At 47.9% G+C, this 26,485-nt stretch overlaps 2 protein-coding genes and 1 pseudogene across 2 annotated transcripts; 1 reads left to right on the top strand and 2 right to left on the bottom strand.

Annotated features, from left to right (window-relative positions):
• LOC129042593 (uncharacterized) overlaps positions 1–19,748 on the top strand; it is a 49,220-nt pseudogene extending 29,472 nt beyond the window's left edge.
• Positions 12,927–15,850, bottom strand: LOC129042592 (protein FAM90A3-like). The gene is made up of 4 exons (XM_054498801.2): positions 15,701–15,850; positions 15,036–15,235; positions 14,469–14,577; positions 12,927–13,889 (listed from the first exon to the last, which is right to left on the bottom strand). Exons 1-4 carry the CDS (start codon positions 15,827–15,829, stop codon positions 12,927–12,929), a joined length of 1,401 nt encoding a protein of 466 aa, XP_054354776.2. The 5' UTR covers positions 15,830–15,850.
• Positions 19,749–20,455: 707 nt separating the features above from the next.
• On the bottom strand, positions 20,456–23,379 carry LOC129042591 (putative protein FAM90A26). The gene is made up of 4 exons (XM_054498800.2): positions 23,230–23,379; positions 22,565–22,764; positions 21,998–22,106; positions 20,456–21,418 (listed from the first exon to the last, which is right to left on the bottom strand). The coding sequence occupies exons 1-4, from the start codon at positions 23,356–23,358 to the stop codon at positions 20,456–20,458; spliced, it is 1,401 nt and encodes a 466-aa protein (XP_054354775.2). The 5' UTR covers positions 23,359–23,379.
• Between the last annotated feature and the right edge of the window lie 3,106 nt (positions 23,380–26,485).

The following is a 26,485-nucleotide window of genomic DNA, read 5'->3' as shown; positions in this document are numbered from 1 at the left end:
ACAGGAAAAATAGAGCCATATTTAAGGTTTTGTCAAATCTTTTTGCTGAGTGATCTTACAGTGTCTGCAGCTATCCTCTCTGCTAATCATAACAAGGCTAACAAACTGTTCTTTTGTTTAGTTAAAGATATTTTTCCATTTGTTTACAAATTCTTATTCTTCCCTTCACAGAAAAGGAAACATTTTAAAGGTAATTTATAAAATGTTAAGAGTCTCTTACATATCAACTCTTCACAATGTGATAGAGTAGCTTAACCCCATCCATAAGAGTATAGTTTCAGATCAGCCCCAAACCTATGTGGAGTGTGGGATACAGAATATATTTCAAACACATGCAAAGGCACACACACATGCACACACACACACACACACACAGTATTACCTAAGGCAGAGGTGCAGATGAAAATCTTGGATAGACAGCTCAAAACTCTTAGTACTAAAATAATCCTAATAAAAATTTTCCTTCCAAAGTCACCACCGACAATCAGATCTCTTAATGGTTGGTGCCTTAGGTTTTTGAGCCTTGTGTAACTTTTGGCTTTCTTTTTTGGTTGTGTGCTATTTATCTCATAGAAACCTCTTCTTCATCCTATGCCAGTGCTGTATTGTAGGGGCTTGTTGACGTCTTCCTGGTATGTAGCAATCCAGGTGACTGGCCTCTGGCTTCTTAGGAGCAAGGCCATCACATGCTTTTGTTCTTTGTCTGCTTGTTTCCTTGTAAGGGCCCCACATACAGTGGGTGCTTGACAAATATTTGATCAACTGAACTCATTTTCCATCTCCGTTCTCTCCTCTTCAATCTCTCCCTTTTACTTCTTCCAGATTAGATTTCCTACAGCAAAATGGGAATTGTCCAAAACCTGCCCTTCATCTTTATAACTAGAAGGATTCATTAACCCTAAGCAGTCCTTTTAAATTTACTATCACAGACTAGATAAAAAAGTCTGGGTTCACCAAGAATAGGCATGTGTGCCATCATATTTTCTGCTGAAAACTTTGTAAAGTGTCTTTTAGCAAACAACATAAAGCATAGAATTTGACCATCCCTGACAATGTAAAAGGATCATCCACATTCTCACATGTCCATGGCTACCTTCCCACTCCTTCCCCAACCTTGACATCCTGAATTCAAAAGAAAATATGAGGAGATAGTTTGCCTCATATAAGGCAACAGGTTGCTTAATCTTTCTTGCCTATACACATTCAAGAGCTCCAGAAAATTTTCTGATCTACTTAGAATGCCTGATCTTCTTCTTGGGTAAAAGCAATAAGTCCTACACGTAATCACCAAAACCATGTCTGTTCAAGGGGTCTTACACCTGTGATTCATGATTGCATGCTAAATGTAGAAGGGTATGCTCTGTTGCAGGGTCATATCTGGTCATTGTGTTTAAGTTCTAATTTAGAAGACTAGTTGCTGAGAAGGAAGAGGGAATGATAATGTTAGGAATTGGAATCAAACTTAAGGGGAAAAGTCAAGTACAGGGGACCAACAGTACTGAGGGGCAATAGGTGGAAGATTTCTTAGATTATTGTAATATTTTCAAGGAGACTCCCATGAATCCTTCCTGGCTGGCCCCATCAAAGTTTTGGCATAGCCTTTATGCCAAATGTTTTAGGTTAACTAACTTTTCCTAAAGAAAATAGAGGAGTTATGGAGACCAATATTTAGTAGAATAATGCCTGATTGTTTTGCTTTTGAGGTCTAGAAAGTGCTAGTAAACTTGCCTAATTAATTCACATTTAGAGGTAGAGTAAAGAGGGTTTCAAGCACTTGAAACACCACTGACTTCATTTCATGTGAGAGTTGCTATGGAGAGCTAATGAACTATGAGGCTGCAGGTCTCTCAGCCAACAGGTCTTCTAGATTTCCTATGTGACTCCCTTTTCTGGTCATAGGTGATTTTGCTTTCGCTTTGAGTATTACACCACCATAAGGTGTCAGACACTCTACTCTCACCAAGTCTTACACAAAGTTTATCTTGTTATTTGGTGGAGCTTGGCTGATAAAAAAAAAAAAGAGAGAATGATAAAGAGGAGGTCAGCAATCCTCACGGCTGAGGAAAGAAGAAAGCTTGGCTTTATTTCCAGTAGGCAGAGAAAATTTCCGTCTGTGGCTCTCTAGCACCAGTGGAATGTCTCTGTTTGGATAATAAGTGTCCTTCCATACCTCATTAGGCATATTCACAGAGATGTACTATGCACACAAAATCACCTTCGTGGGACGACTGAGAGTCCATGTTTTATTGGACACTAAGTTCATTAGAATGATGTGGGTGCACAGTTTTGACCAGAAAACCTTGTTAAATAGGAACATAAGCTACAAATATTTTGGCAAAAGATTAAGGTTTATGAACAAACAACCATTTATATTAAGTTACAATTAATTAGTCCATGTTGAGAAACTGTTTAGTTTAGTTAATGATTAGACATTTTGTTAGTGAACACTTCCTAGACTTTACTAGCCCTATTAATCCCCGCTTTGCCCCTGGTCTGAACCCCCACAGTGCCTTGTTTATGGTACAGTGCCTACTGCCTTGTATGTTAGATTAGTGAATGTATATTTGCCTCTACTACTGCAGGAGCTTCTTGTTTGCCAGGACAGGGCTACATTCCTCAGAGCTGAGGAGGAGTTGAATCATGTGGTCATTTATTCTCAAATTCTCTTCATCAAGTGAAGCAAAACAGGACAGTGAAAGGTCACTGCACATGGAAGCAGGAGGTCTGGATTTCGGTTCTGAATCTCTAGATCTATTACTAACTGGAGGTATGGATAGAGTCAGCAAAATTTTCTTCCTTAAGTCTTGATAGCACTTATGTATGTCCAGATCCATTGGATCTAGATAAGGGGATTCTCAATAATTACAGTGCATGAAATCAACTGAAAGATTTAGTTTGCAATTCAGATTCTTAGCCCCATTCTATGAAATTTTTACTGTTTTATAAATTGATTAATAATTTTTATTAGCAGATGTAAATTTCCTTACTTGCACCAGCATACAAAAATATTGAATAATATTAGCAGCAGAATCTTTCAACAAAATAACTATGTATAGCTATTAAACCACTTTGTTTCACTGCTTTTTATTTTCTTTTATTTATCACCATTGTCTTCATTATTATCATCATCACACATTGAACACCCATCATGGACTATATGGCATCAACATTGTTTCTGCTCATAAGGAGTATGTATTCTCTACATGTTTATAAAATTAATGCCTGAATAAGTTCGCTTAAACAAGGCAGAAGTTGATTTCTTTTTCACTTAAAATTAACCTGTAGTTATACCATTCAGGGCTAGTACAGATACTTTCTAATATCATTAGGGATGCAGGTCCCTTCCAGCTCTCTGCTCTGCTTTACTTTAGAAAAGGCCCTAGTTTGGGTGCTAAATTCCCACCTATTATTTCTGAATTCTAGACAGCAGGGAGAAAAAAGGCATGAGACAAGGGCAAAGGAACATCTACCCTTCCTTTTTAAATTTTTTAACCAACCCACCTTAAAAACACTTTGTTGAGACCTGACTACATTCAAAAAGCTGTACCTATTTAATGTGTATATCTCAGTGAGTTTGAGAATAAGGATACATTGTGAAAGCATCACTACCATCAAGATTATAAACATATTCATCACCTCCTAAAGTTCTCCCTCTCATTCTAATTATTACTTTTATTGGTAAGAATAATTAACATAAAATTCACCCTCCTATTATATTTTAAGTATGCAATACAGTATTCACAGCTATAAGCACTCTGCTGTAAATTAGACCTCCTGAACTTATTTATGTGGTATATCTAAAACTTTGTACTCTAATCACACCTATGCACCACAGCTCCTGGCCAGTCTACCCTCTGCTTCTGAGTTTGTTTTTTTGATATTTCAAATATAAGTGGAACCATTTAGTATTTGTCATTCTGTGTTTGGTTTATCTCACATAACTTCATGCCCTTCAGATCCATCAATGTTGTCACAAATGACAGGGTTTCATTATTATATAATATCCATTGTGCATATATATATATATATATATATATATATATATATACAACATTAATTCAGCCATCCATGAATGAATGATAACCTGTATGTCTTCTTCGTAGATCTTGACTATTGTGAACAGTGCCAAAAGGAACATAGGAGCGCAGATATCTCTTTCATATACTGATTTCAATGACTTCATATATATATATATATTTATATATATATGGATATATATATTATATATAAAATAAGTGGGATTGCTGGAACAAAATGGTATTTTTATTGTTAATTTTTTGAGAAAACTCCATACTATTTTCCAAGGTGACCATACTAATTTACATTCCCACCACCAGTATACAAAGGTTCCCTTTTCTCCACATCCTTACCGACACTTGTTATCATCCATCTTTTTGATAATAGCTATTCTAACAGGTGTGAGGTGATATTTCTTGGTAGTTTTCACTTGCATTCCCATGATGACTAGAGAGGGTAAGAATTGTTTATATATATGTTTTCCATTTGTATCTCCTTTTTCGAGAAATGCCTGCTCATATATCTTTGTTCATTTTTTACGTTTTTAATTTTTATTTTAGACACAGAGGATACATGTGCAGGTTTGTTACATGGATGTATTGTGTGCTGCTGAGGTTTAGAGTATGAATGATCTCATCACACACGTAGTGAACATAATACCCAATAGGTAGTTTTTCAGGCCTTGCACCCAACCCTCCCTCCTCCCTCTAAGAATATCCAGTGTCTGTTGTTTCCATGTAAGTGAGAGCTAAACAGTGTATAACCCAATGTTTAGCTCTCACTTATACATGAGAACATGTAGTATTTGGTTTTCTGTTCCTGCGTACCACACCACACGGGGCTAATTTTTGTATTTTTGGTGAAGATGGAGTAGCTTCAGCATGTCGGCCAGGCTGGTCTTGAACTCCTGAACTCATGCGATCCACCCACCTCACAAAGTTCTGACATAACAGGCATGAGCCACTGCACCTGGCTTTTCTGAACTTTTTTAGCTTATATTACATTTGTCTGTTCTAGAATTTTGTAAACATTTATTTATATTATAGGACACTTTTTAGCTTAGCTTTCCCCACTCAGGGTTAGAAAGATTATATTGATCCATGATCATGATGTTGATTAATAGAGTTGATTATTCCCCTTTATTGCTAAATATTACTCTATAATATGCATATAATTTATCCATTTCCTCTCAATAGACATTTGAGCTGTTCCCAGGCTTCAGCTATTGTTAATAGAACTCAAGGACACATTTTTAAAAGAAAAAAATTCAACCCAAAATGTCCTTTCCTTTTGGCTCTCCAATATTGTGTCAGAGTTATGTTTTTGTTGTCTTGAAAATCCAATTACATTGAACAGGATGTGTCTCTAGAATCAAGGTTCAGTGTATGTGTGGTCTGGCTGTGTCCTGGAATGTAGCCCTTATTAGTTTTATTAACCATTTTCCTATATAAATTGAAGTCAAGTAGAAGACTCATTTTTCCAGAGTAGGACAAATGGAACAGTTTAGGACTTTGGAGAGGTAGCAACTTGCTGCTTGCCTGTGCAACCCGCCTCAAAAGATACAACTCCTCCAACTTTTGATTTCTGGTGACTTGTCCAAACACTTAGATGTGAATTGACCTTATTCCCTTACATTAGTACAAGTTGATCTTCTGCCCCTGGCCAAATACAGTATAAAATTGATGAGCATACGTTTCTTTTGGTTTCATACTTTCTATTTAAAGCTATTCTCTTTGGCTGGGCACTATGGCTCATGCCTGGAATCCCAGCAGTTTGGAAGGCCAAGATAGGTGGATCACTTGAGGCCAGGGGTTTGAGACCTGCCTGGTCAACATGATGAAAGCTGTCTTTCTGAAAAATACAAAAATTTTCTGGGCATGGTGGCACGTGCCTGTAATCCCAGCTACTCAGGAGGCTGAGGCAGGAGAATCACTTGAACCCAGGAGGCAGAAGCTGCAGTGAGCCAAGATCCCGCCTCTGCATTCCATCCTGGATGACAGAATTAACCTTCATCTCAAAAAAATAAAAAGCTAATCTATACTTTTCTTTTGGTGCATTATTAGAACATAGAAGGCAATAAGGCAAAACTATTGTGGGTATATTAGTGCGTATCTGTAGCACCTAGCACAGTGCCTAGCCCATAATTTGTGTTGAAAATTAAGAGAACCTTCTTAATATCACTTTTCCACACTCTAGTTCTGAATTTAAAGACAAGAAAAGGTAGGTTAGCAAATATAGGTATCAGTTATTTCCATTGACAGATCATTTGGAGAACATGTTTTTGGGTGTGGGAGAAAAAAGGTCCCTAACTCTCCACCCCAGAAATAATTTTGCTGATACAAAAATCAGCCAGACATGGTGGCACATGCCTATAATCCCAGATACTTAGGAGGATGAGTTTGAGGATAAGGATACATTGTGAAAAAGGTAGGAAAATCACTTGAACCCAGGAGGCAGAGATTGCAGTGAGCCAAGAGTGCCCCACTGCACTCCAGTCTAGGCAACAGAGAAAGACTCTGTCTGAAAGAAAAAAAAAAGTTGTTGCTATATAGCACATAATTTCATTGCCATCTCATTTAAAATTGAATAGTTCATTTGGGTTGAATTCTTAGGCCTGCAGAGACATTTGCTTCTGGCTTAAAATCACTGGCTCTAGGAGGAAATTTCAGCAGAGGGCATTGTAAGGATTTCATAGTGTCTACGGTCATCTTGGTAATTCCTCAAATAATTCCTGGCAATTCTGTTAGGTCTTGAACTTCACTTACTTCTTACATGTTTAATACGAAGAAGTTCAAAACGTTGCCATGGCTGTTGAATTTCCACAGGCTTGTCTTCCCCTTAAAATTTTATCACATGGTTTGTACTCTTTTGCAGATATAATACGTAAGTTTGGAGGTGGATGCTTTCAGCCATTAAGTTCAAAAGTACTGCTACATGGGCCAGGTGTGGTGGCTCACACCTGTAATCCCAACCCTTTGGGAGGCCAAGGCAGTCAGATCACGTGATCGGGAAACTGAGACCATCCTAGCCAACATGGTGAAACCCCGTCTGTACTAAAAATACAAAAATTAGCTGAGTGTGATAGTGTGTGCCTGTAGTGCCAGCTACTCGGGAGGCCAAGGCAGGAGGATTGCTTGAACCTGGGAGGCAGAGGTTGCAGTGAGCCGAGATTGCACCATTGCAGTGCAGCCTGGTTACAGAGTGAGACTCCGTCTCCAAAAAAAAAAAAAAAAAACGTACTGCTACATGGACATCCATTGTCCCAGCATCTCCGCCATAATAGCTGAGGAATTATCGAGAATGTCTGTTGATTTCTTTAACTCCAAATTTGTGTTTTGTCCCTTGGTCTCCTGTCATACCATAAATTGTATTATTCATAAAATGGACACTTTATAATTATTTCTGGACACTGTATCTATAGTTATTTCTTCTCGGTATACTACATACCTTTAGAATTTAAACATACAGTGTCTCCCAACATGAAATTTGAAGTTTTGAAAAACCAGAAAAATGTTTTCTGATACCTTTTATTTCCAGCTGTCTTTATGTCCTCTCCTGAATCCAAGTTGAGGGTAAAGTCCATTCATCAGCATTTCTCCTCAACTCACAACAACTTCATCCCACTCCAATATGATGTTTGTCCCCACAAATTGATGCACATAATTCTTGCTGGCAGTGGTAATGTCCTAATAAAAAAAAATCATGAGATGGCATCAGACTTTACCTTATTTTCTAGCTCAGCAGAATTTGATTCCTGTCTGATAAGGAAACCCTATTTTCCCTAGAAACTTTTCACTTTTGTCACAGGTTTGGTTCCCAGGGAACTGGATATAGATGAAGTTTAGTGTGCAGGATGTTTATTAGGAAGTGATGTCAGGATCCACATCCGTGGAAAGGATTGGAGGGAAGCCTTATGTGCAAAGGGACAAATCAAATGGCAGTGCAGCCTGGCATTGTCAGCTGGCTGCACGGACAGAGCTGTAGAGCTAAGAAGACCTCCCCTATTTGTCCCAACTGAATCAAATGGCAAAGCTTATGCACCCCTTGCCTTCATTAATGATTGTGTGCTTGCCACTTGTGGAGGATGAGACTTTGAAGCAGGTGGCTTTCTGTGGCTGAAGAAAACCTTAAATGTGCTGACAAAGTTTTCCAAAGAGACAGAGAATGGCATCTGCCATGTATGCTGCCCCTTTCCAAAGAGGAAGCAACAAGGGTAATGGCCTCCAATGGCTCTGTATGCAGATAGGTGGACAGTAATATCTGTCCCTCCTGTGACCTAAGAACAGATGGCAGACATGCAGCCAGGCAGTTTGAGTTGACACAGTGTTAGGAGATAAATATCTGTCAGAAGCGGTGCTTCTTTGAATCAGGTGTGACAGGAGGCGTGCATCCCTTGCATTGAACCCTTCCCCATTAACCTGCTGTCCTACCTCATAAAGGTGGGTGGGGGCTGCCTGGTGGGCAGTCCCAGTACCAGGTACACTTTGCCTGCAGTGTTGCCACATGAGTTCCAAGGTAGCCCATGTGGTCATCCATGAACTTTTTGTTTTCCTTATGCTGCTTGTCCTTTGCCTTTGAGGAACACGTTTCATTTGACTCTGAGTCCAAACAACTCATGTGTCCCTATATCTGTACATTGTCCTTCACTTAGGGGAATCCCTAATCTCTAAAGCCTTTGTTTTATTTTTACTATTAATAATATAAAAATTAACATTGTCATTATCTTCATTGTTGATATTCAGTTATTTTTATTAATAGAGTTACTATGAATTATTATATTGTGGCTACTTACACCAAGATGAAGATAATTTATTAGCTCAGGAAGAATCTGCATTCTGAAGGCAAATAGAAGTTCCAGATACAGATGGGAAGATGCATGCCCTCTCAATTCCTGATGGACCTCCTAGTGCCTCCTGGACCTAAGGGGCCTCCTGCAATGTTCCAAGACGCCACCAAGGCAGGGATCAGCTCGTGCATTCCTGAGAACTTCCAGGATGAAGGGAGGCTCTGGAAAAATGCAAGAGTTTCCACATAATCCCAAAAAACCCTACAGGTGAACTGGATGCCACAGAAAGATGAGTGGTCTTTGACACAACAAAATCAACAAAATTATTTTGAAGTCAAACAGGAAACTCAGAAATCACTCTTGCTGCCATTAAGTGGAAGAACAGGAGCCTGTGAATGGCATCCCTGGCCTACATGAGACTCCACAGATATTTCTATGTGGCCTCAGACACCAGAAATCTCTGTGATTTTCAGAAAGGCAGGGACAGCTCATGCCAGCCCGTCCCTCTGCAGAATGTGTCCCAGCAGATCAGCGGCATGGAACCATCATGGACAGCACAAAGGCTCAAGGGCAGATTCCCAGGACTGCCTGTGACTCTAGATAAGTTCTGAGTCCCTGCGGGTGCCCAGGAAATGTTAGTGATGACCTCGAAAGAAGGGATAAGATGAAACCACCCCTAAGCAATCTGCAGGATTCCAACTTCAGCAGGAAGCCAAGGACCAGCTCATACCACACTTGTGCCCCGTGAAAACCCCGGATGCAATGCCACTCTGCAGAAAGTTCCATGTAGAAGTGGCTGGGAATTTTGCATTCTAGAATGCATTTTTGCAGTGCCTCTGGACACATGATGAGAAATTTAACATTGGTTTATCTAACTCTGTCATTTTTCACGAAGTGATTTTTTAAAATGTGGTAAAATAGACAAAATATAATTCGAACATATGCATTATAGGTCAAAGTATGCTTCACTGGCATCAAATAGACTCACTTTGAGATACAATCTTGGACAACCTACATCTTCAAAATATCTATTTTTTCTAACTGAAACTCTCCAACCAAAAATCAATAACATCAAAAGTTTGCAACTACAAGCCAACGGAAAATAAATACATGAAGTCTACCACGGCGAAATGGACTGCACTAGGAAACACAGATGAAGAAAGTCAACATCGCTTTGTCCTTCAGCGCCTGGCTCCTTTTTCAGCTCGTCTTGTGACTCCAGGCATCATGCCTGAGAACTCTCCCGGACGACTGTGAGGCTCTAATTCCCTGGGTCCCATTGCCGTTTCTCTGGATATGCGAAGATCCACTGGACCCTCTGTGGAACCACCATCTCAGTGAATTTTGTGCCACGTCCGCTACTTGTGCCCATGGTCATCTGCACCTGCACGAGTTAGGGTCCATGTCCCTTGGACGGGAAGAGACAGGCAGGAGTCGGAATGCTGAAGCAGCACACTGGGGCGTTTTCTCATGTAGCCCAAGTGACCCCATGGTCTTCTTGAGCTTTGGAACCAGTCGCGTCCCCCTTGACACTGCACCCGACTCCCAGTTTCTCAATCTTGTTGGCCCTCCGGCGATCTCCCGTTGGATGAATTGCACCTGCTGAGACTCGATTCCCCTTTGATTTGCGCTTCATTAATTATTCATGATTCAGGTTGGAAGCCCTGCTTACGACCCCCTGTGGCCGTTCTCTGAGCTTTCTGGTCTCATATCGTTTCCTTCCACCCTCTTTGGTTCATTGTGGTCATGCTCCTTCTGCTGTCAGAGGAGCAGAGAGTTGATCTTATGGATTCTGGATACGGATACTTTCTAGGTGATCTGGATAATCAAGATAACGACCCTCATCAGCGGTGCAAAGGGAGCAGCCATTTGGTGTGTCTCAGAAAATCCCGCTCCGTTCCGAGGCCTCCTAGATGTGGAATCCCGCTCAGAGTTGTTCCCAGGTCAGAGAATGGAGATAGCCTGTGCATGATGGGATATCCCTGCCTAGATCTTTCAGTGAGTCTCTACCTCAGCTACTCTTAGGATCAGGGGGAGAACCATGGAAAGGCCCGGTGTCAGACATCCGGAAAGAAGACGGGATGAATGTTTTACCTCGGAAGGACATCCCAAATCTGGGAGTTAACTTCAGCTTTGCTGGGGTCTATTTGGCCAATGAAACTCTGCCTGGTTCGTTCGCACATCCGGAAGCCACTTCACGGGGGCCGTCGCAACTGGGGCCACACACTTGGCATCGGCAGTTGAGCCAAATGGGGACTCGTGGTGCAAGCAACCCTCCCCACGTGTTAGCGTGCGTGAGATTCAGTTGGCGGAATTTTACTAGGTGCGTGTCGGTAGAGTGGGGCTGAGGTTTTCTTGCTCCTGTGGATGGATAAGAAGTCAAAGGTCCTGCCCAGCCCTGCGGTGCCCTCAGTCAACTCTGTTTCGGAGACATAACGATTTGGGTTGCTAACAAGTCAAGAAATTTTCAAGCCCTTGGATGTAGGGAAAAGAAAGAGAGATCAGACTCTCACTGTGTCTATGTAGAAAGGGAAGACACAAGAGACTCCATTTTGAAAAAGACCTGTACCTTAAACAATTGCTTTGCTGAGATGTTGTTAACTTGTAGCTTTGCCCCAGTCACTTTGCCCCAGCCGCTTTGACCCAGCTTGGAGCTCACAAAAACCTGTGTTGTATGAAATGAAGGTTTAAGGGATCTAGGGCTGTGCAGGACGTGCCTTGTTAACCAAATGTTCACAAGCAGTATACTTGGTAAAAGTCATTGCCATTCTCTTCTCTCAATAAACCAGGGGCACAATGCCGTGGAAAGCCGCAGGGACCTCTGCCCTTGAAAGCAGGGTATTGTCCAAGGTTTCTCCCCATGTGATACTCTGAAATATGGCCTCGTGGGATGAGAAAGACCTGACTGTCCCCCAGCCTGACACCCGTTAAGGGTCTGTGCTGAGGTGGATTAGTAAAAGAGGAAAGCCTCCTGCAGTTGAGATGGAGGAAGGCCACTGTCTCCTGCTTGCCCGTGGGAACCGAATGTCTCGGTGTAAAACCCCATTGTACCTTTGTTCAACTCTGAGATAGGAGAAAAGCTGCCCTGTGGCGGGAGGCAAGCCATGTCTGCAGTAATGCTGCCTCGCTATTCTTTACTCCGCTGAGATGTTTGGGTGGAGAGAAACATAAATCTGGCCTACGTGCACGTCCAGGCAGAGTACATTCCCTTGGACTTAATTATGATATAAATTCCTTTGCCCACATGTTTTTTGTTGACCTTCTCCTTATTCTCACCCTGCTCTCCTACTACCTTCCATTTTGCTGAAATAATGAGAATCGTAATCAATAAAAACTGAGGGAAATCGGAGGCCGGTGCCGCTGCAGGTTCTCGGTGTGCTGAGTGCCTGTCCCCTGGACCCACTGTTGTTTCCCTATACTGTGTCTCTGTGTCTTACTTCTTTTCTCCGTCTCTCATCCCACCCGACTAGAAACACCCACAGGTGTGGAGGGGCAGGCCACCCCTTCGCTGGGAAAATCAGTTAAACACAAACACGGAATGAGAGTCAAAAGACAATATGTCATCTTTTTGAGAATTTTATTCACTTCAAAACCAATGAAACACACATATTTACAAAGGCATTCCAGAGCCCAGTTTTCGAGGCTGAGGAAAGACCCCGAGAGCGCTTTGCACAGCACGCTTCACAGCGTCCGAAACACTGCTCTCAGGGCGGGGCACAGCGGGAGGGCTGCACCTCTCAGGGTTCCCTAACTTTTCCCTTATTCAGTCATCTAGAGAGCAAATACACAGTAGTTCCCCAGTTTCCTATTGACGTCCCAGCGGAAGTCTGACTCCTGCGCGTCAGGCAGTTTCTGAGACAACGAATCATTGGCACGGAAGCTTTTCCTGGCGCGTTTCCGGATACCCATGCGAACTACAATGTCCCTCACCAGAATTCAAGGAGGCAGAGTCCCCGCATCTTCTCCCTGCCTGGCCTGGGCTCCCACATCCACAGAGGTGCGGCAGCCGGGGAGCTTCGGAGTCACCGCACAGAGTCTGCTCCGTGCTCTGCCGCTCCTCAGTCCCACAGTCCCCTCCAAGTCACGGGAGCTGGAGGCCAAGGAGCCCCTGCCACCTGCAGTCTCACTCCAGGTCAGAATCGTTGTCCTCTGAGGAGGAGGAAACCCGAAGGTCCTCATAGAGGACGCTCGGTGGGACACGAACACAGGGACCCTCGGACTTCTTTGAGACACGTGGGCCCTGAGAGAGGAAGGCTCCCGGCTTCTCAGGAGAGTGAAATGAGGGGGCTGTCAGGAGGCTGGAGCTCCAGCATCCGTTTTCCAGTCTCCGAAAGAGCACTCTGAGAGGCTGGGCCAGATCATGGCTGGCCGCTGGGTGATGGGACATGGTGCAGGCCTGGGCAGTAGGCAGGCAAGGTCTGCTGTGCGGTGGCTGCCGGTCGACGCTGGGCACCTGGGCGGGTGTCCTCCTGCCCATCTGGGGCGACCTACTTGGTCCAAGTTCCGTTGCCGCTGGCGGAGGTTGGAGATTCTCCGGGGCCCCCAGCTCACCTCCCTGGGTGGCGTTTTCGGGGATCTGGAAGCGACCCAGTCTCGGTTTCTTGGGGAAGTTCGGGCAAGCCTGAATCGGAGCCTGGGCAGGTCTCTTGGCTCCTGGCCTGAAGCTGAGATTGGAGCCGAGGCCCAAGCCCTGTGTGGGGGCTGGTGGGCAGGGCTGTGAGGTCACCGCAGGATGTTGGTCTTGTGCCTGGGGGCTGATGGCATGGAGCAGGCCGTGGGTTTTGGAGGCGGCCTGGGGAAATTCTCGGCAGCCACCCTCAGGGCTGCTGTGTGTCGGCTTCACCACGAGGAGAGGCTCGGGGCCTTGGTGCCTCACTGCTGGCTGAGGGATGTCGGCTACAGCCCCTGTCTGTCTTTCCTTTGCTCCAAGACTTGAGGAGGAGCTCCGACTGGCTTTTCTGAGGGGAGACAGTGAAGCCAAGGCGGAGCCCCCGTCAGACATTTCGGTAGCTGAGCGATCAGTGAGGACAGGGTCCACGCGCGGCCTCTTACTGGTTGTGTGTACCGGCATTGGCCCGCTTGCAACCTGAAAGAAAGGAAACAACACAGGTTAGAAGTTCCTCAGCGTGGAGCCGACATGAAAATCAACCACATCCAAAGACAAGGTGCACACGCCATGAAATTCTTAGTACAGTATCGACAGGCGGTCCTTGGAAGTAGGGACAGACCCTCCACCTGAGTGCTGATCAGGACAAGACACATGAACTTCCACTCAGCCTTCCATGAAGTGGAACGGACTAATGCCCTTCTGAAGGCAGGTTGGTGGCTCAGGGGTACTCAGGACGTCTTCTCTGAAAACATGCATGTTCCTGAGTTTAGCCTTCTCCGTGTTTGGGGCCTCCGAGGGACTAATTTCCTCATGCCGCTGGGAACATGTTGTTGGCAGGCTTGCCATAATTGGACAGAAAGAAAGCAGCAGGAAATACGGCATCTTCAGATGCCTTCGCCTGGAATTAAATTGACCCGGAAGGATCGTGGAGTCCCCGACCCCGAGAAGGCAAGAAAGAGAGGTTCCCCGATTCCCTCCCGCAGATGGGAAGCTGAAAGGAAATCAACCAGGGGGACCTAGAGGAGAAAAAGACCAGGGGCCCAGGGTGACACTCACCCTCAGATAATCCGAAGATTCCGTGGATCCTTTTCGATTTGGCAGCGGCTTCTCTGGAGGTTTGCCGGAAAATATGTGGAGGAGAGCCTTCCTCTGCGGGTCTCGTTGCCTGCAGAAGAGAAAAAGGTCAGGCCGTGACCCCTGGTTTTCCCCAGGAGACAGGGAGAACCCTGTACGGGGCCCAGTCCCATTCCGTGTTTTGTTCTACACAAATGGACATCTGGTGCCATTTCCGCCTCTGCACCTTCCCTCACGTGCCAACCTTCCCATCCTCCAGGTGGCCCTCTAGGCTTCCCATCTAAGGACTGTGATTTGGATCCCATTGCTTTTATCCCCGTCGTGGGGAAAGTGCACGAAGCGCCCCCGCCTCTCCCCGTCCCTGAATCTCCCAGAGCCAAAGGAGCTCCTGGGTGTGGAACCCCGGAGGAAACGGAGCTCCGGTCTATTTCTCTGCAGCGTTCCTTCCCTGGCCCAGAGACGGAAAGGCACACGCTGTGCAGGTGCAGAGACACCATGTCCTTAGGAGGCACTACCCTGAGAGTGGTGAAAACCCCTCCCTCTGCTCACCTTGGTCTCTCTTCCTTCTCTCCCTTATCCTTGTTCAAGGGCCCCGGCTTCGCTTCAATCCGGGGCTTCCACGGCTTCAGGTTTTCCTTCCCTTCCTTTTTCCCAAAGGTCTGTGGGACCAGGGCTGCGTTCCAGCACTTCATGGGGCACCTGGTACTTCTGGCCGTGTGGCCAAAGGCCCCGCAGTTTTTGCACTTGAGCTGTGGGTGGAAAGGAAGTGATGTCAGTGAGTGAGCTGAAGCCAGGGACTGTGAATTCAGAGCTTAATAAGGATTCCAAAGAGGGGACACCGGCATGGGGGCCGTTAAGTGCTGAGAGAGTTCGGATACGATGTTCTCTCCCAAAGCCCATGTGACGGAGGAACTCTAAAAGGAAGCACTCAAGGTTCTAAAGGGCACGATGGTGAACCCGATGTCAACAACACGGCCAAACGTGGCTACACAGGATTCTAAGTAGAAAGGGAGGTTGCTCCCAAGAGTCTCTGAAGGGACCTGTGGGGCCGGGGAGGAGGTCCCAAGCCACGCCCACCTTGGACGGGAAAAGCAGCCTGGGTGGTGGTGACAGAACTCTTTGGAATCCAACCCAGTCTCTGAGGACCGTGTGACACCCCCTCCCCCCGCTCCCACCCCCACCCCGATACCCAAGAGATCCAGGGCTAGACTTACCCTGGGGTCTTCTTCATCGGACGGGGGAGCCCTTGGCCCAACTGGGGCCCTCCGCTGCTTCTGGAGGGTCTGGGCTCGCACGAGTCTGTTTGCCCCGGTTTTGGGGTCACGACGTGCCATCGTCTTCATCCCCTGGGGGTTTTATGACCGCCTTTTTCAGGGGTTGATTGTTGGGTCACCTGAAACACACACAAACACACACATGTCGATGGTTAAGCACATTGGATATTCACACACCCACAGGAAGCCCCCAGCTAACTCCTTTCCGGTGTGGTGGTGAGCAGACCTCACCACCAGTCGGTCAGATCTGTGGAAAGCAATGTGCTGTGTGCATCCTCAGATATTGTGTGTTCCTCTGCCATGATTACCTAGTCCAAGAGTAAACCTCGCCTGCCACAGGGCCCGTGGCCTAGGTATGGGGAGTGGAGCTTTCAACCCCAAACAAACAACTGATTCTGGAGACTGGACTTAGGTCTATCACGATTCACTCCGGTAGAAGACCCGATGATTCTAGCTCCCTGACGGACAGAACGATCAAAGCCACAGGGCATGGCCTATGTCACCCTTTGGCAGGTCTGTGTGAAATCAGGGATAAGGGACGCTTCCCGTCACAACTTGAATCGCTACTCTTGCCATTTCATTAGGCGACTTCCAAACACAAATTCATAGAGAGAAGTTATCTTCCTCTCTACCACAATAGCAGGTGATGGTCTTTCCTGTTGTAGCTTTCTGGCTTTCGCTCCAGCCCCTCTTTATTTATTGTTCTGGTATTTTACACATGCCACACGAATTCATCTAAACAAACGGTGAACACGTGCCATATCGTATCGATTTCTTACACGGCTGAAGGCAAACCACCCTTTTTTTCCAAAGTCCTTTTTCCATTTACCCAACCATTCAGCATGCTGCAGTACATTTCTTTTCGCATTCCCATCTTGGTCTTATCCCACCCATGGAGACGGAAATGTTTTCTCGTTTTCTCTTCCAAGAATTACTGGAAACGAGAGCAAGCACATCCTACCCCATCAGCAAGCCCCAGTGTGATCGGTTTCTTTCAGTCTCCTTTGTCTCTTTTCCCCCCACCCCTCAGGGATTGCGGGAAACAAACAACTGTTCAGTGAAACGAACCTGAAATTACCCGTCTACTTTCTTTCCCCGGCTGGCGCTGAGATGGGCAGGTGCTGGAGCAGCCCCGCTGGAAGCGATGCAGCATCCACGAAGACGGAGGAAGGGGCGGAGAGGGACCTCTGCTTTCCAGGCTGCCTTTTATACTGCCTCTGGTCACCTGACGTGGAACGTACCCTAACCTAATCAGTTACATGCACCTTAATTACCATTAACTTAATCCAATCACATGACCCGGAAAGGTCTGTCTGCACAGCCCACTCTAAGATCATGTCCACTGCTGACAGACATTCTAAAACCTAGGTGTACAGCTGCAAGCTTTGAAGAATAGATGTTCCCCGTCAGACATGTAACACTGGTGCCTGTACCCCTGTCTTCTTTTCCATCTTTTTGGTTTTTTTGTTTTGTTTTGTTTTAAAAAATGTGGTAAAACAGACACCTTTTAATTGGACCGTATTTACTATATCTCCACGTAGGCCTCAGTGTCAGCAAGGAGATTCTCCTTGACATGCAGTCATGGCCATGATCCATCTTCAGAGCTTCTCTTTCTTCCCCACCGTAAGTCTGTCAGCAGAGAACCCTAACAACACCCTCATGTGTCTTCTCCTCCAGGAGGCGCTTGGAAACCACCGTGAATTGGACTGCACTGGGGAACACAGATGAAGAAAGTCAACACCGCTTTGTCCTTCGGTGCCTGGCTCCTTTTTCAGCTGGTCTTGCCACTCCAGGCATTATGCCTGAGAAGTCTCCCGGACGCCTGCGAGGCTCTAATTCCCTGGGTCCCATTGCCATTTCTCTGGATTTGCGAAGATCCACCGGACTTCCTGTGGAACTCCCGTGTCGGTGAAATTTTGTGCCACGACCCTTAATTCTGCCCATGGTCATCTGCACCTGCAGGAGTTAGGGTCCATGTCCCTTGGACGGGAAGAGACAGGCAGGAGTCGGAATGCTGAAGCAGGACACTGGGGCGTTTTCTCATGTAGCCCAAGTGACCCCATGGTCTTCTTGAGCTTTGGAACCAGTCGCGTCCCCCTTGACACTGCACCCGACTCCCAGTTTCTCAATCTTGTTGGCCCTCCGGCGATCTCCCGTTGGATGAATTGCACCTGCTGAGACTCGATTCCCCTTTGATTTGCGCTTCATTAATTATTCATGATTCAGGTTGGAAGCCCTGCTTACGACCCCCTGTGGCCGTTCTCTGAGCTTTCTGGTCTCACATCGTTTCCTTCCACCCTCTTTGGTACATTGTGGTCATGCTCCTTCTGCTGTCAGAGGAGCAGAGAGTTGATCTTATGGATTCTGGATACGGATACTTTCTAGGTGATCTGGATAATCAAGATAACGACCCTCATCAGCGGTGCAAAGGGAGCAGCCATTTGGTGTGTCTCAGAAAATCTCGCTCCGTTCCGAGGCCTCCTAGATGTGGAATCCCGCTCAGAGTTGTTCCCAGGTCAGAGAATGGAGATAGCCTGTGCATGATGGGATATCCCTGCCTAGATCTTTCAGTGAGTCTCTACCTCAGCTACTCTTAGGATCAGGGGGAGAACCATGGAAAGGCCCGGTGTCAGACATCCGGAAAGAAGACGGGATGAATGTTTTACCTCGGAAGGACATCCCAAATCTGGGAGTTAACTTCAGCTTTGCTGGGGTCTATTTGGCCAATGAAACTCTGCCTGGTTCGTTCGCACATCCGGAAGCCACTTCACGGGGGCCGTCGCAACTGGGGCCACACACTTGGCATCGGCAGTTGAGCCAAATGGGGACTCGTGGTGCAAGCAACCCTCCCCACGTGTTAGCGTGCGTGAGATTCAGTTGGCGGAATTTTACTAGGTGCGTGTCGGTAGAGTGGGGCTGAGGTTTTCTTGCTCCTGTGGATGGATAAGAAGTCAAAGGTCCTGCCCAGCCCTGCGGTGCCCTCAGTCAACTCTGTTTCGGAGACATAACGATTTGGGTTGCCAACAAGTCAAGAAATTTTCAAGCCCTTGGATGTAGGGAAAAGAAAGAGAGATCAGACTCTCACTGTGTCTATGTAGATAGGGAAGACACAAGAGACTCCATTTTGAAAAAGACCTGTACCTTAAACAATTGCTTTGCTGAGATGTTGTTAACTTGTAGCTTTGCCCCAGTCACTTTGCCCCAGCCGCTTTGACCCAGCTTGGAGCTCACAAAAACCTGTGTTGTATGAAATGAAGGTTTAAGGGATCTAGGGCTGTGCAGGACGTGCCTTGTTAACCAAATGTTCACAAGCAGTATACTTGGTAAAAGTCATTGCCATTCTCTTCTCTCAATAAACCAGGGGCACAATGCCGTGGAAAGCCGCAGGGACCTCTGCCCTTGAAAGCAGGGTATTGTCCAAGGTTTCTCCCCATGTGATACTCTGAAATATGGCCTCGTGGGATGAGAAAGACCTGACTGTCCCCCAGCCTGACACCCGTTAAGGGTCTGTGCTGAGGTGGATTAGTAAAAGAGGAAAGCCTCCTGCAGTTGAGATGGAGGAAGGCCACTGTCTCCTGCTTGCCCGTGGGAACCGAATGTCTCGGTGTAAAACCCCATTGTACCTTTGTTCAACTCTGAGATAGGAGAAAAGCTGCCCTGTGGCGGGAGGCAAGCCATGTCTGCAGTAATGCTGCCTCGCTATTCTTTACTCCGCTGAGATGTTTGGGTGGAGAGAAACATAAATCTGGCCTACGTGCACGTCCAGGCAGAGTACCTTCCCTTGGACTTAATTACGATATAGATTCCTTTGCTCACATGTTTTTTGTTGACCTTCTCCTTATTGTCACCCTGCTCTCCTACTACCTTCCTTTTTGCTGAAATAATGAGAATCGTAATCAATAAAAACTGAGGGAACTCAGAGGCCGGTGCCGCTGCAGGTTCTCGGTGTGCTGAGTGCCCGTCCCCTGGACCCACTGTTGTTTCCCTATACTGTGTCTCTGTGTCTTACTTCTTTTCTCCGTCTCTCATCCCACCCGACTAGAAACACCCACAGGTGTGGAGGGGCAGGCCACCCCTTCGCTTGGAAAATCAGTTAAACACAAACACGGAATGAGAGTCAAAAGACAATATGTCATCTTTTTGAGAATTTTATTCACTTCAAAACCAATGAAACACACATATTTACAAAGGCATTCCAGAGTCCAGTTTTCGAGGCTGAGGAAAGACCCCGAGAGCGCTTTGCACAGCACGCTTCACAGCGTCCGAAACACTGCTCTCAGGGCGGGGCACAGCGGGAGGGCTGCACCTCTCAGGGTTCCCTAACTTTTCCCTTATTCAGTCATCTAGAGAGCAAATACACAGTAGTTCCCCAGTTTCCTATTGACGTCCCAGCGGAAGTCTGACTCCTGCGCGACAGGCAGTTTCTGAGGCAACGAATCATTGGCACGGAAGCTTTTCCTGGCGCGTTTCCGGATACCCATGCGAACTACAATGTCCCTCACCAGAATTCAAGGAGGCAGAGTCCCCGCATCTGCTCCCTGCCTGGCCTGGGCTCCCACATCCACAGAGGTGCGGCAGCCGGGGAGCTTCGGAGTCACCGCACAGAGTCTGCTCCGTGCTCTGCCGCTCCTCAGTCCCACCGTCCCCTCCAAGTCACGGGAGCTGGAGGCCAAGGAGCCCCTGCCACCTGCAGTCTCACTCCAGGTCAGAATCGCTGTCCTCTGAGGAGGAGGAAACCCGAAGGTCCTCGTAGAGGACGCTCGGTGGGACACGAACACAAGGACCCTCGGACTTCCCTGAGACACGAGGGCTCTGAGCGAGGAAGGCTCCCGGCTTCTCAGGAGAGTGAAATGAGGGGGCTGTCAGGAGGCTGGAGCTCCAGCATCCGTTTTCCAGTCTCCGGAAGAGCACTCTGAGAGGCTGGGCCAGATCATGGCTGGCCGCTGGGTGATGGGACATGGTGCAGACCTGGGCAGGAGGTAGGCAAGGTCTGCTGTGCGGTGGCTGCCGGTCGACGCTGGTCACCTGGGCGGGTGTCCTCCTGCCCATCTGGGGCGACCTACTTGGTCCAAGTTCCGTTGCGGCTGGCGGAGGTTGGAGATTCTCCGGGGCCCCCAGCTCACCTCCCTGGGTGGCGTTTTCGGGGATCTGGAAGCGACCCAGTCTCGGTTTCTTGGGGAAGTTCGGGCAAGCCTGAATCGGAGCCTGGGCAGGTCTCTTGGCTCCTGGCCTGAAGCTGAGATTGGAGCCGAGGCCCAAGCCCTGTGTGGGGGCTGGTGGGCAGGGCTGTGAGTTCACCGCAGGAAGTTGGTCTTGTGCCTGGGGGCTGATGGCCTGGAGCAGGCCGTGGGTTTTGGAGGCGGCCTGGGGAACTTCTCGGCAGCCACCCTCAGGGCTGCTGTGTGTCGGCTTCACCACGAGGAGAGGCTCGGGGCCCTGGTGCCTCACTGAAGGCTGAGGGATGTCGGCCGCAGCCTCTGTCTGTCTTTCCTTTGCTCCAAGACTTGAGGAGGAGCTCCGACTGGCTTTTCTGAGGGGAGACAGTGAAGCCAAGGCAGAGCCCCTGTCAGACATTTGGGTAGCTGAGCGATCAGTGAGGACAGGGTCCACGCGCGGCCTCTTACTGGTTGTGTGGACCGGCATTGGCCCTCTTGCAACCTGAAAGAAAGCAAACAACACAGGTTAGAAGTTCCTCAGCGTGGAGCCGACATGAAAATCAACCACATCCAAAGACCAGGTGCACACGCCATGAAATTCTTAGTACAGTATCGACAGGCGGTCCTTGGAAGTAGGGACAGACAGTCCACCTGAGTGCTGATCAGGACAAGACACATGAACTTCCACTCAGCCTTCCATGAAGTGGAACGGACTAATGCCCTTCTGAAGGCAGGTTGGTGGCTCAGGGGTACTCAGGACGTCTTCTCTGAAAACATGCATGTTCCTGAGTTTAGCCTTCTCCGTGTTTGGGGCCTCCGAGGGACTAATTTCATCATGCCGCTGGGGACATGTTGTTGGCAGGCTTGCCATAATTGGACAGAAAGAAAGCAGCAGGAAATACGGCATCTTCAGATGCCTTCGCCTGGAATCAAATTGACCCGGAAGGATCGTGGTGTCCCCGACCCCGAGAAGGCAAGAAAGAGGGGTTCCCCGATTCCCTCCCGCAGATGGGAAGCTGAAAGGAAATCAACCAGGGGGACCTAGAGGAGAAAAAGACCAGGGGCCCAGGGTGACACTCACCCTCAGATAATCCGAAGATTCCGTGGATCCTTTTCGATTTGGCAGCGGCTTCTCTGGAGGTTTGCCGGAAAATATGTGGAGGAGAGCCTTCCTCTGCGGGTCTTGTTGCCTGCAGAAGAGAAAAAGGTCAGGCCGTGACCCCTGGTTTTCCCCAGGAGACAGGGAGAACCCTGTACGGGGCCCAGTCCCATTCCGTGTTTTGTTCTACACAAATGGACATCTGGTGCCATTTCCGCCTCTGCCCCTTCCCTCACGTGCCAACCTTCCCATCCTCCAGGTGGCCCTCTAGGCTTCCCAATTAAGGACTGTGATTTGGATCCCATTGCTTTTCTCCCCGTCGTGGGGAAAGTGCACGAAGCGCCCCCGCCTCTCCCCGTCCCTGAATCTCCCAGAGCCAAAGGAGCTCCTGGGTGTGGAACCCCGGAGGAAACGGAGCTCCGGTCTATTGCTCTGCAGCGTTCCTTCCCTGGCCCAGAGACGGAAAGGCACACGCTGTGCAGGTGCAGAGACACCATGTCCTTAGGAGGCACTACCCTGAGAGTGGTGAAAACCCCTCCCTCTGCTCACCTTGGTCTCTCTTCCTTCTCTCCCTTATCCTTGTTCAAGGGCCCCGGCTTCGCTTCAACCCGGGGCTTCCATGGCTTCAGGTTTTCCTTCCCTTCCTTTTTCCCAAAGGTCTGTGGAACCAGGGCTGCGTTCCAGCACTTCATGGGGCACCTGGTACTTCTGGCCGTGTGGCCAAAGGCCCCGCAGTTTTTGCACTTGAGCTGTGGGTGGAAAGGAAGTGATGTCAGTGAGTGAGCTGAAGCCACGGACTGTGAATTCAGAGCTTAATAAGGATTCCAAAGAGGGGACACCGGCATGGGGGCCGTTAAGTGCTGAGAGAGTTCGGATACGATGTTCTCTCCCAAAGCCCATGTGACGGAGGAACTCTAAAAGGAAGCACTCAAGGTTCTAAAGGGCACGATGGTGAACCCGATGTCAACAACACGGCCAAACGTGGCTACACAGGATTCTAAGTAGAAAGGGAGGTTGCTCCCAAGAGTCTCTGAAGGGACCTGTGGGGCCGGGGAGGAGGTCCCAAGCCACGCCCACCTTGGACGGGAAAAGCAGCCTGGGTGGTGGTGACAGAACTCTTTGGAATCCAACCCAGTCTCTGAGGACCGTGTGACACCCCCTCCCCCCGCTCCCACCCCCACCCCGATACCCAAGAGATCCAGGGCTAGACTTACCCTGGGGTCTTCTTCATCGGACGGGGGAGCCCTTGGCCCAACTGGGGCCCTCCGCTGCTTCTGGAGGGTCTGGGCTCGCACGAGTCTGTTTGCCCCGGTTTTGGGGTCACGACGTGCCATCGTCTTCATCCCCTGGGGGTTTTATGACCGCCTTTTTCAGGGGTTGATTGTTGGGTCACCTGAAACACACACAAACACACACATGTCGATGGTTAAGCACATTGGATATTCACACACCCACAGGAAGCCCCCAGCTAACTCCTTTCCGGTGTGGTGGTGAGCAGACCTCACCACCAGTCGGTCAGATCTGTGGAAAGCAATGTGCTGTGTGCATCCTCAGATATTGTGTGTTCCTCTGCCATGATTACCTAGTCCAAGAGTAAACCTCGCCTGCCACAGGGCCCATGGCCTAGGTATGGGGAGTGGAGCTTTCAACCCCAAACAAACAACTGATTCTGGAGACTGGACTTAGGTCTATCACGATTCACTCCGGTAGAAGACCCGATGATTCTAGCTCCCTGACGGACAGAACGATCGAAGCCACAGGGCATGGCCTATGTCACCCTTTGGCAGGTCTGTGTGAAATCAGGGATAAGGGACGCTTCCCGTCACAACTTGAATCGCTACTCTTGCCATTTCATTAGGCGACTTCCAAACACAAATTCATAGAGAGAAGTTATCTTCCTCTCTACCACAATAGCAGGTGATGGTCTTTCCTGTTGTAGCTTTCTGGCTTTCGCTCCAGCCCCTCTTTATTTATTGTTCTGGTATTTTACACATGCCACACGAATTCATCTAAACAAACGGTGAACACGTGCCATATCGTATCGATTTCTTACACGGCTGAAGGCAAACCACCCTTTTTTTCCAAAGTCCTTTTTCCATTTACCCACCCATTCAGCATGCTGCAGTACATTTCTTTTCGCATTCCCATCTTGGTCTTATCCCACCCATGGAGACGGAAATGTTTTCTCGTTTTCTCTTCCAAGAATTACTGGAAACGAGAGCAAGCACATCCTACCCCATCAGCAAGCCCCAGTGTGATCGGTTTCTTTCAGTCTCCTTTGTCTCTTTTCCCCCCACCCCTCAGGGATTGCGGGAAACAAACAACTGTTCAGTGAAACGAACCTGAAATTACCCGTCTACTTTCTTTCCCCGGCTGGCGCTGAGATGAGCAGGTGCTGGAGCAGCCCCGCTGGAAGCGATGCAGCATCCACGAAGACGGAGGAAGGGGCGGAGAGGGACCTCTGCTTTCCAGGCTGCCTTTTATACTGCCTCTGGTCACCTGACGTGGAACGTACCCTAACCTAATCAGTTACATGCACCTTAATTACCATTAACTTAATCCAATCACATGACCCGGAAAGGTCTGTCTGCACAGCCCACTCTAAGATCATGTCCACTGCTGACAGACATTCTAAAACCTAGGTGTACAGCTGCAAGCTTTGAAGAATAGATGTTCCCCGTCAGACATGTAACACTGGTGCCTGTACCCCTGTCTTCTTTTCCATCTTTTTGGTTTTTTTGTTTTGTTTTGTTTTAAAAAATGTGGTAAAACAGACACCTTTTAATTGGACCGTATTTACTATATCTCCACATAGGCCTCAGTGTCAGCAAGGAGATTCTCCTTGACATGCAGTCATGGCCATGATCCATCTTCAGAGCTTCTCTTTCTTCCTCACCGTAAGTCTGTCAGCAGAGAACCCTAACAACACCCTCATGTGTCTTCTCCTCCAGGAGGCGCTTGGAAACCACCGTGAATTGGACTGCACTGGGGAACACAGATGAAGAAAGTCAACACCGCTTTGTCCTTCGGTGCCTGGCTCCTTTTTCAGCTGGTCTTGCCACTCCAGGCATTATGCCTGAGAAGTCTCCCGGACGCCTGCGAGGCTCTAATTCCCTGGGTCCCATTGCCATTTCTCTGGATTTGCGAAGATCCACCGGACTTCCTGTGGAACTCCCGTGTCGGTGAAATTTTGTGCCACGACCCTTAATTCTGCCCATGGTCATCTGCACCTGCAGGAGTTAGGGTCCATGTCCCTTGGACGGGAAGAGACAGGCAGGAGTCGGAATGCTGAAGCAGCGCACTGGGGCGTTTTCTCATGTAGCCCAAGTGACCCCATGGTCTTCTTGAGCTTTGGAACCAGTCGCGTCCCCCTTGACACTGCACCCGACTCCCAGTTTCTCAATCTTGTTGGCCCTCCGGCGATCTCCCGTTGGATGAATTGCACCTGCTGAGACTCGATTCCCCTTTGATTTGCGCTTCATTAATTATTCATGATTCAGGTTGGAAGCCCTGCTTACGACCCCCTGTGGCCGTTCTCTGAGCTTTCTGGTCTCACATCGTTTCCTTCCACCCTCTTTGATACATTGTGGTCATGCTCCTTCTGCTGTCAGAGGAGCAGAGAGTTGATCTTATGGATTCTGGATACGGATACTTTCTAGGTGATCTGGATAATCAAGATAACGACCCTCATCAGCGGTGCAAAGGGAGCAGCCATTTGGTGTGTCTCAGAAAATCTCGCTCCGTTCCGAGGCCTCCTAGATGTGGAATCCCGCTCAGAGTTGTTCCCAGGTCAGAGAATGGAGATAGCCTGTGCATGATGGGATATCCCTGCCTAGATCTTTCAGTGAGTCTCTACCTCAGCTACTCTTAGGATCAGGGGGAGAACCATGGAAAGGCCCGGTGTCAGACATCCGGAAAGAAGACGGGATGAATGTTTTACCTCGGAAGGACATCCCAAATCTGGGAGTTAACTTCAGCTTTGCTGGGGTCTATTTGGCCAATGAAACTCTGCCTGGTTCGTTCGCACATCCGGAAGCCACTTCACGGGGGCCGTCGCAACTGGGGCCACACACTTGGCATCGGCAGTTGAGCCAAATGGGGACTCGTGGTGCAAGCAACCCTCCCCACGTGTTAGCGTGCGTGAGATTCAGTTGGCGGAATTTTACTAGGTGCGTGTCGGTAGAGTGGGGCTGAGGTTTTCTTGCTCCTGTGGATGGATAAGAAGTCAAAGGTCCTGCCCAACCCTGCGGTGCCCTCAGTCAACTCTGTTTCGGAGACATAACGATTTGGGTTGCCAACAAGTCAAGAAATTTTCAAGCCCTTGGATGTAGGGAAAAGAAAGAGAGATCAGACTCTCACTGTGTCTATGTAGAAAGGGAAGACACAAGAGACTCCATTTTGAAAAAGACCTGTACCTTAAACAATTGCTTTGCTGAGATGTTGTTAACTTGTAGCTTTGCCCCAGTCACT

The sequence above is a fragment of the Pongo pygmaeus genome, chromosome 7 (assembly GCF_028885625.2).
Source record: "Pongo pygmaeus isolate AG05252 chromosome 7, NHGRI_mPonPyg2-v2.0_pri, whole genome shotgun sequence".
In the NCBI taxonomy this organism is placed as follows: domain Eukaryota; kingdom Metazoa; phylum Chordata; class Mammalia; order Primates; family Hominidae; genus Pongo; species Pongo pygmaeus.
Note: the sequence above shows the minus strand (reverse complement) of the source record. Positions and strands in the feature narration are given on the sequence as shown.

Coding starts and splice junctions, on each gene's coding strand:
- LOC129042592 (XM_054498801.2), bottom strand. CDS start 15,829: ATGAAGACGATGGCACGTCGTGACCCCAAAACCGGGGCAAACAGACTC. Junction 15,236..15,700: donor CCGATGAAGAAGACCCCAGG/GTAAGTCTAGCC, acceptor TTCCACCCACAG/CTCAAGTGCAAAAACTGCGG. Junction 13,890..14,468: donor AATCTTCGGATTATCTGAGG/GTGAGTGTCACC, acceptor CCTTTCTTTCAG/GTTGCAAGCGGGCCAATGCC.
- LOC129042591 (XM_054498800.2), bottom strand. CDS start 23,358: ATGAAGACGATGGCACGTCGTGACCCCAAAACCGGGGCAAACAGACTC. Junction 22,765..23,229: donor CCGATGAAGAAGACCCCAGG/GTAAGTCTAGCC, acceptor TTCCACCCACAG/CTCAAGTGCAAAAACTGCGG. Junction 22,107..22,564: donor GAGAAGGAAGAGAGACCAAG/GTGAGCAGAGGG, acceptor TCTCTTCTGCAG/GCAACAAGACCCGCAGAGGA.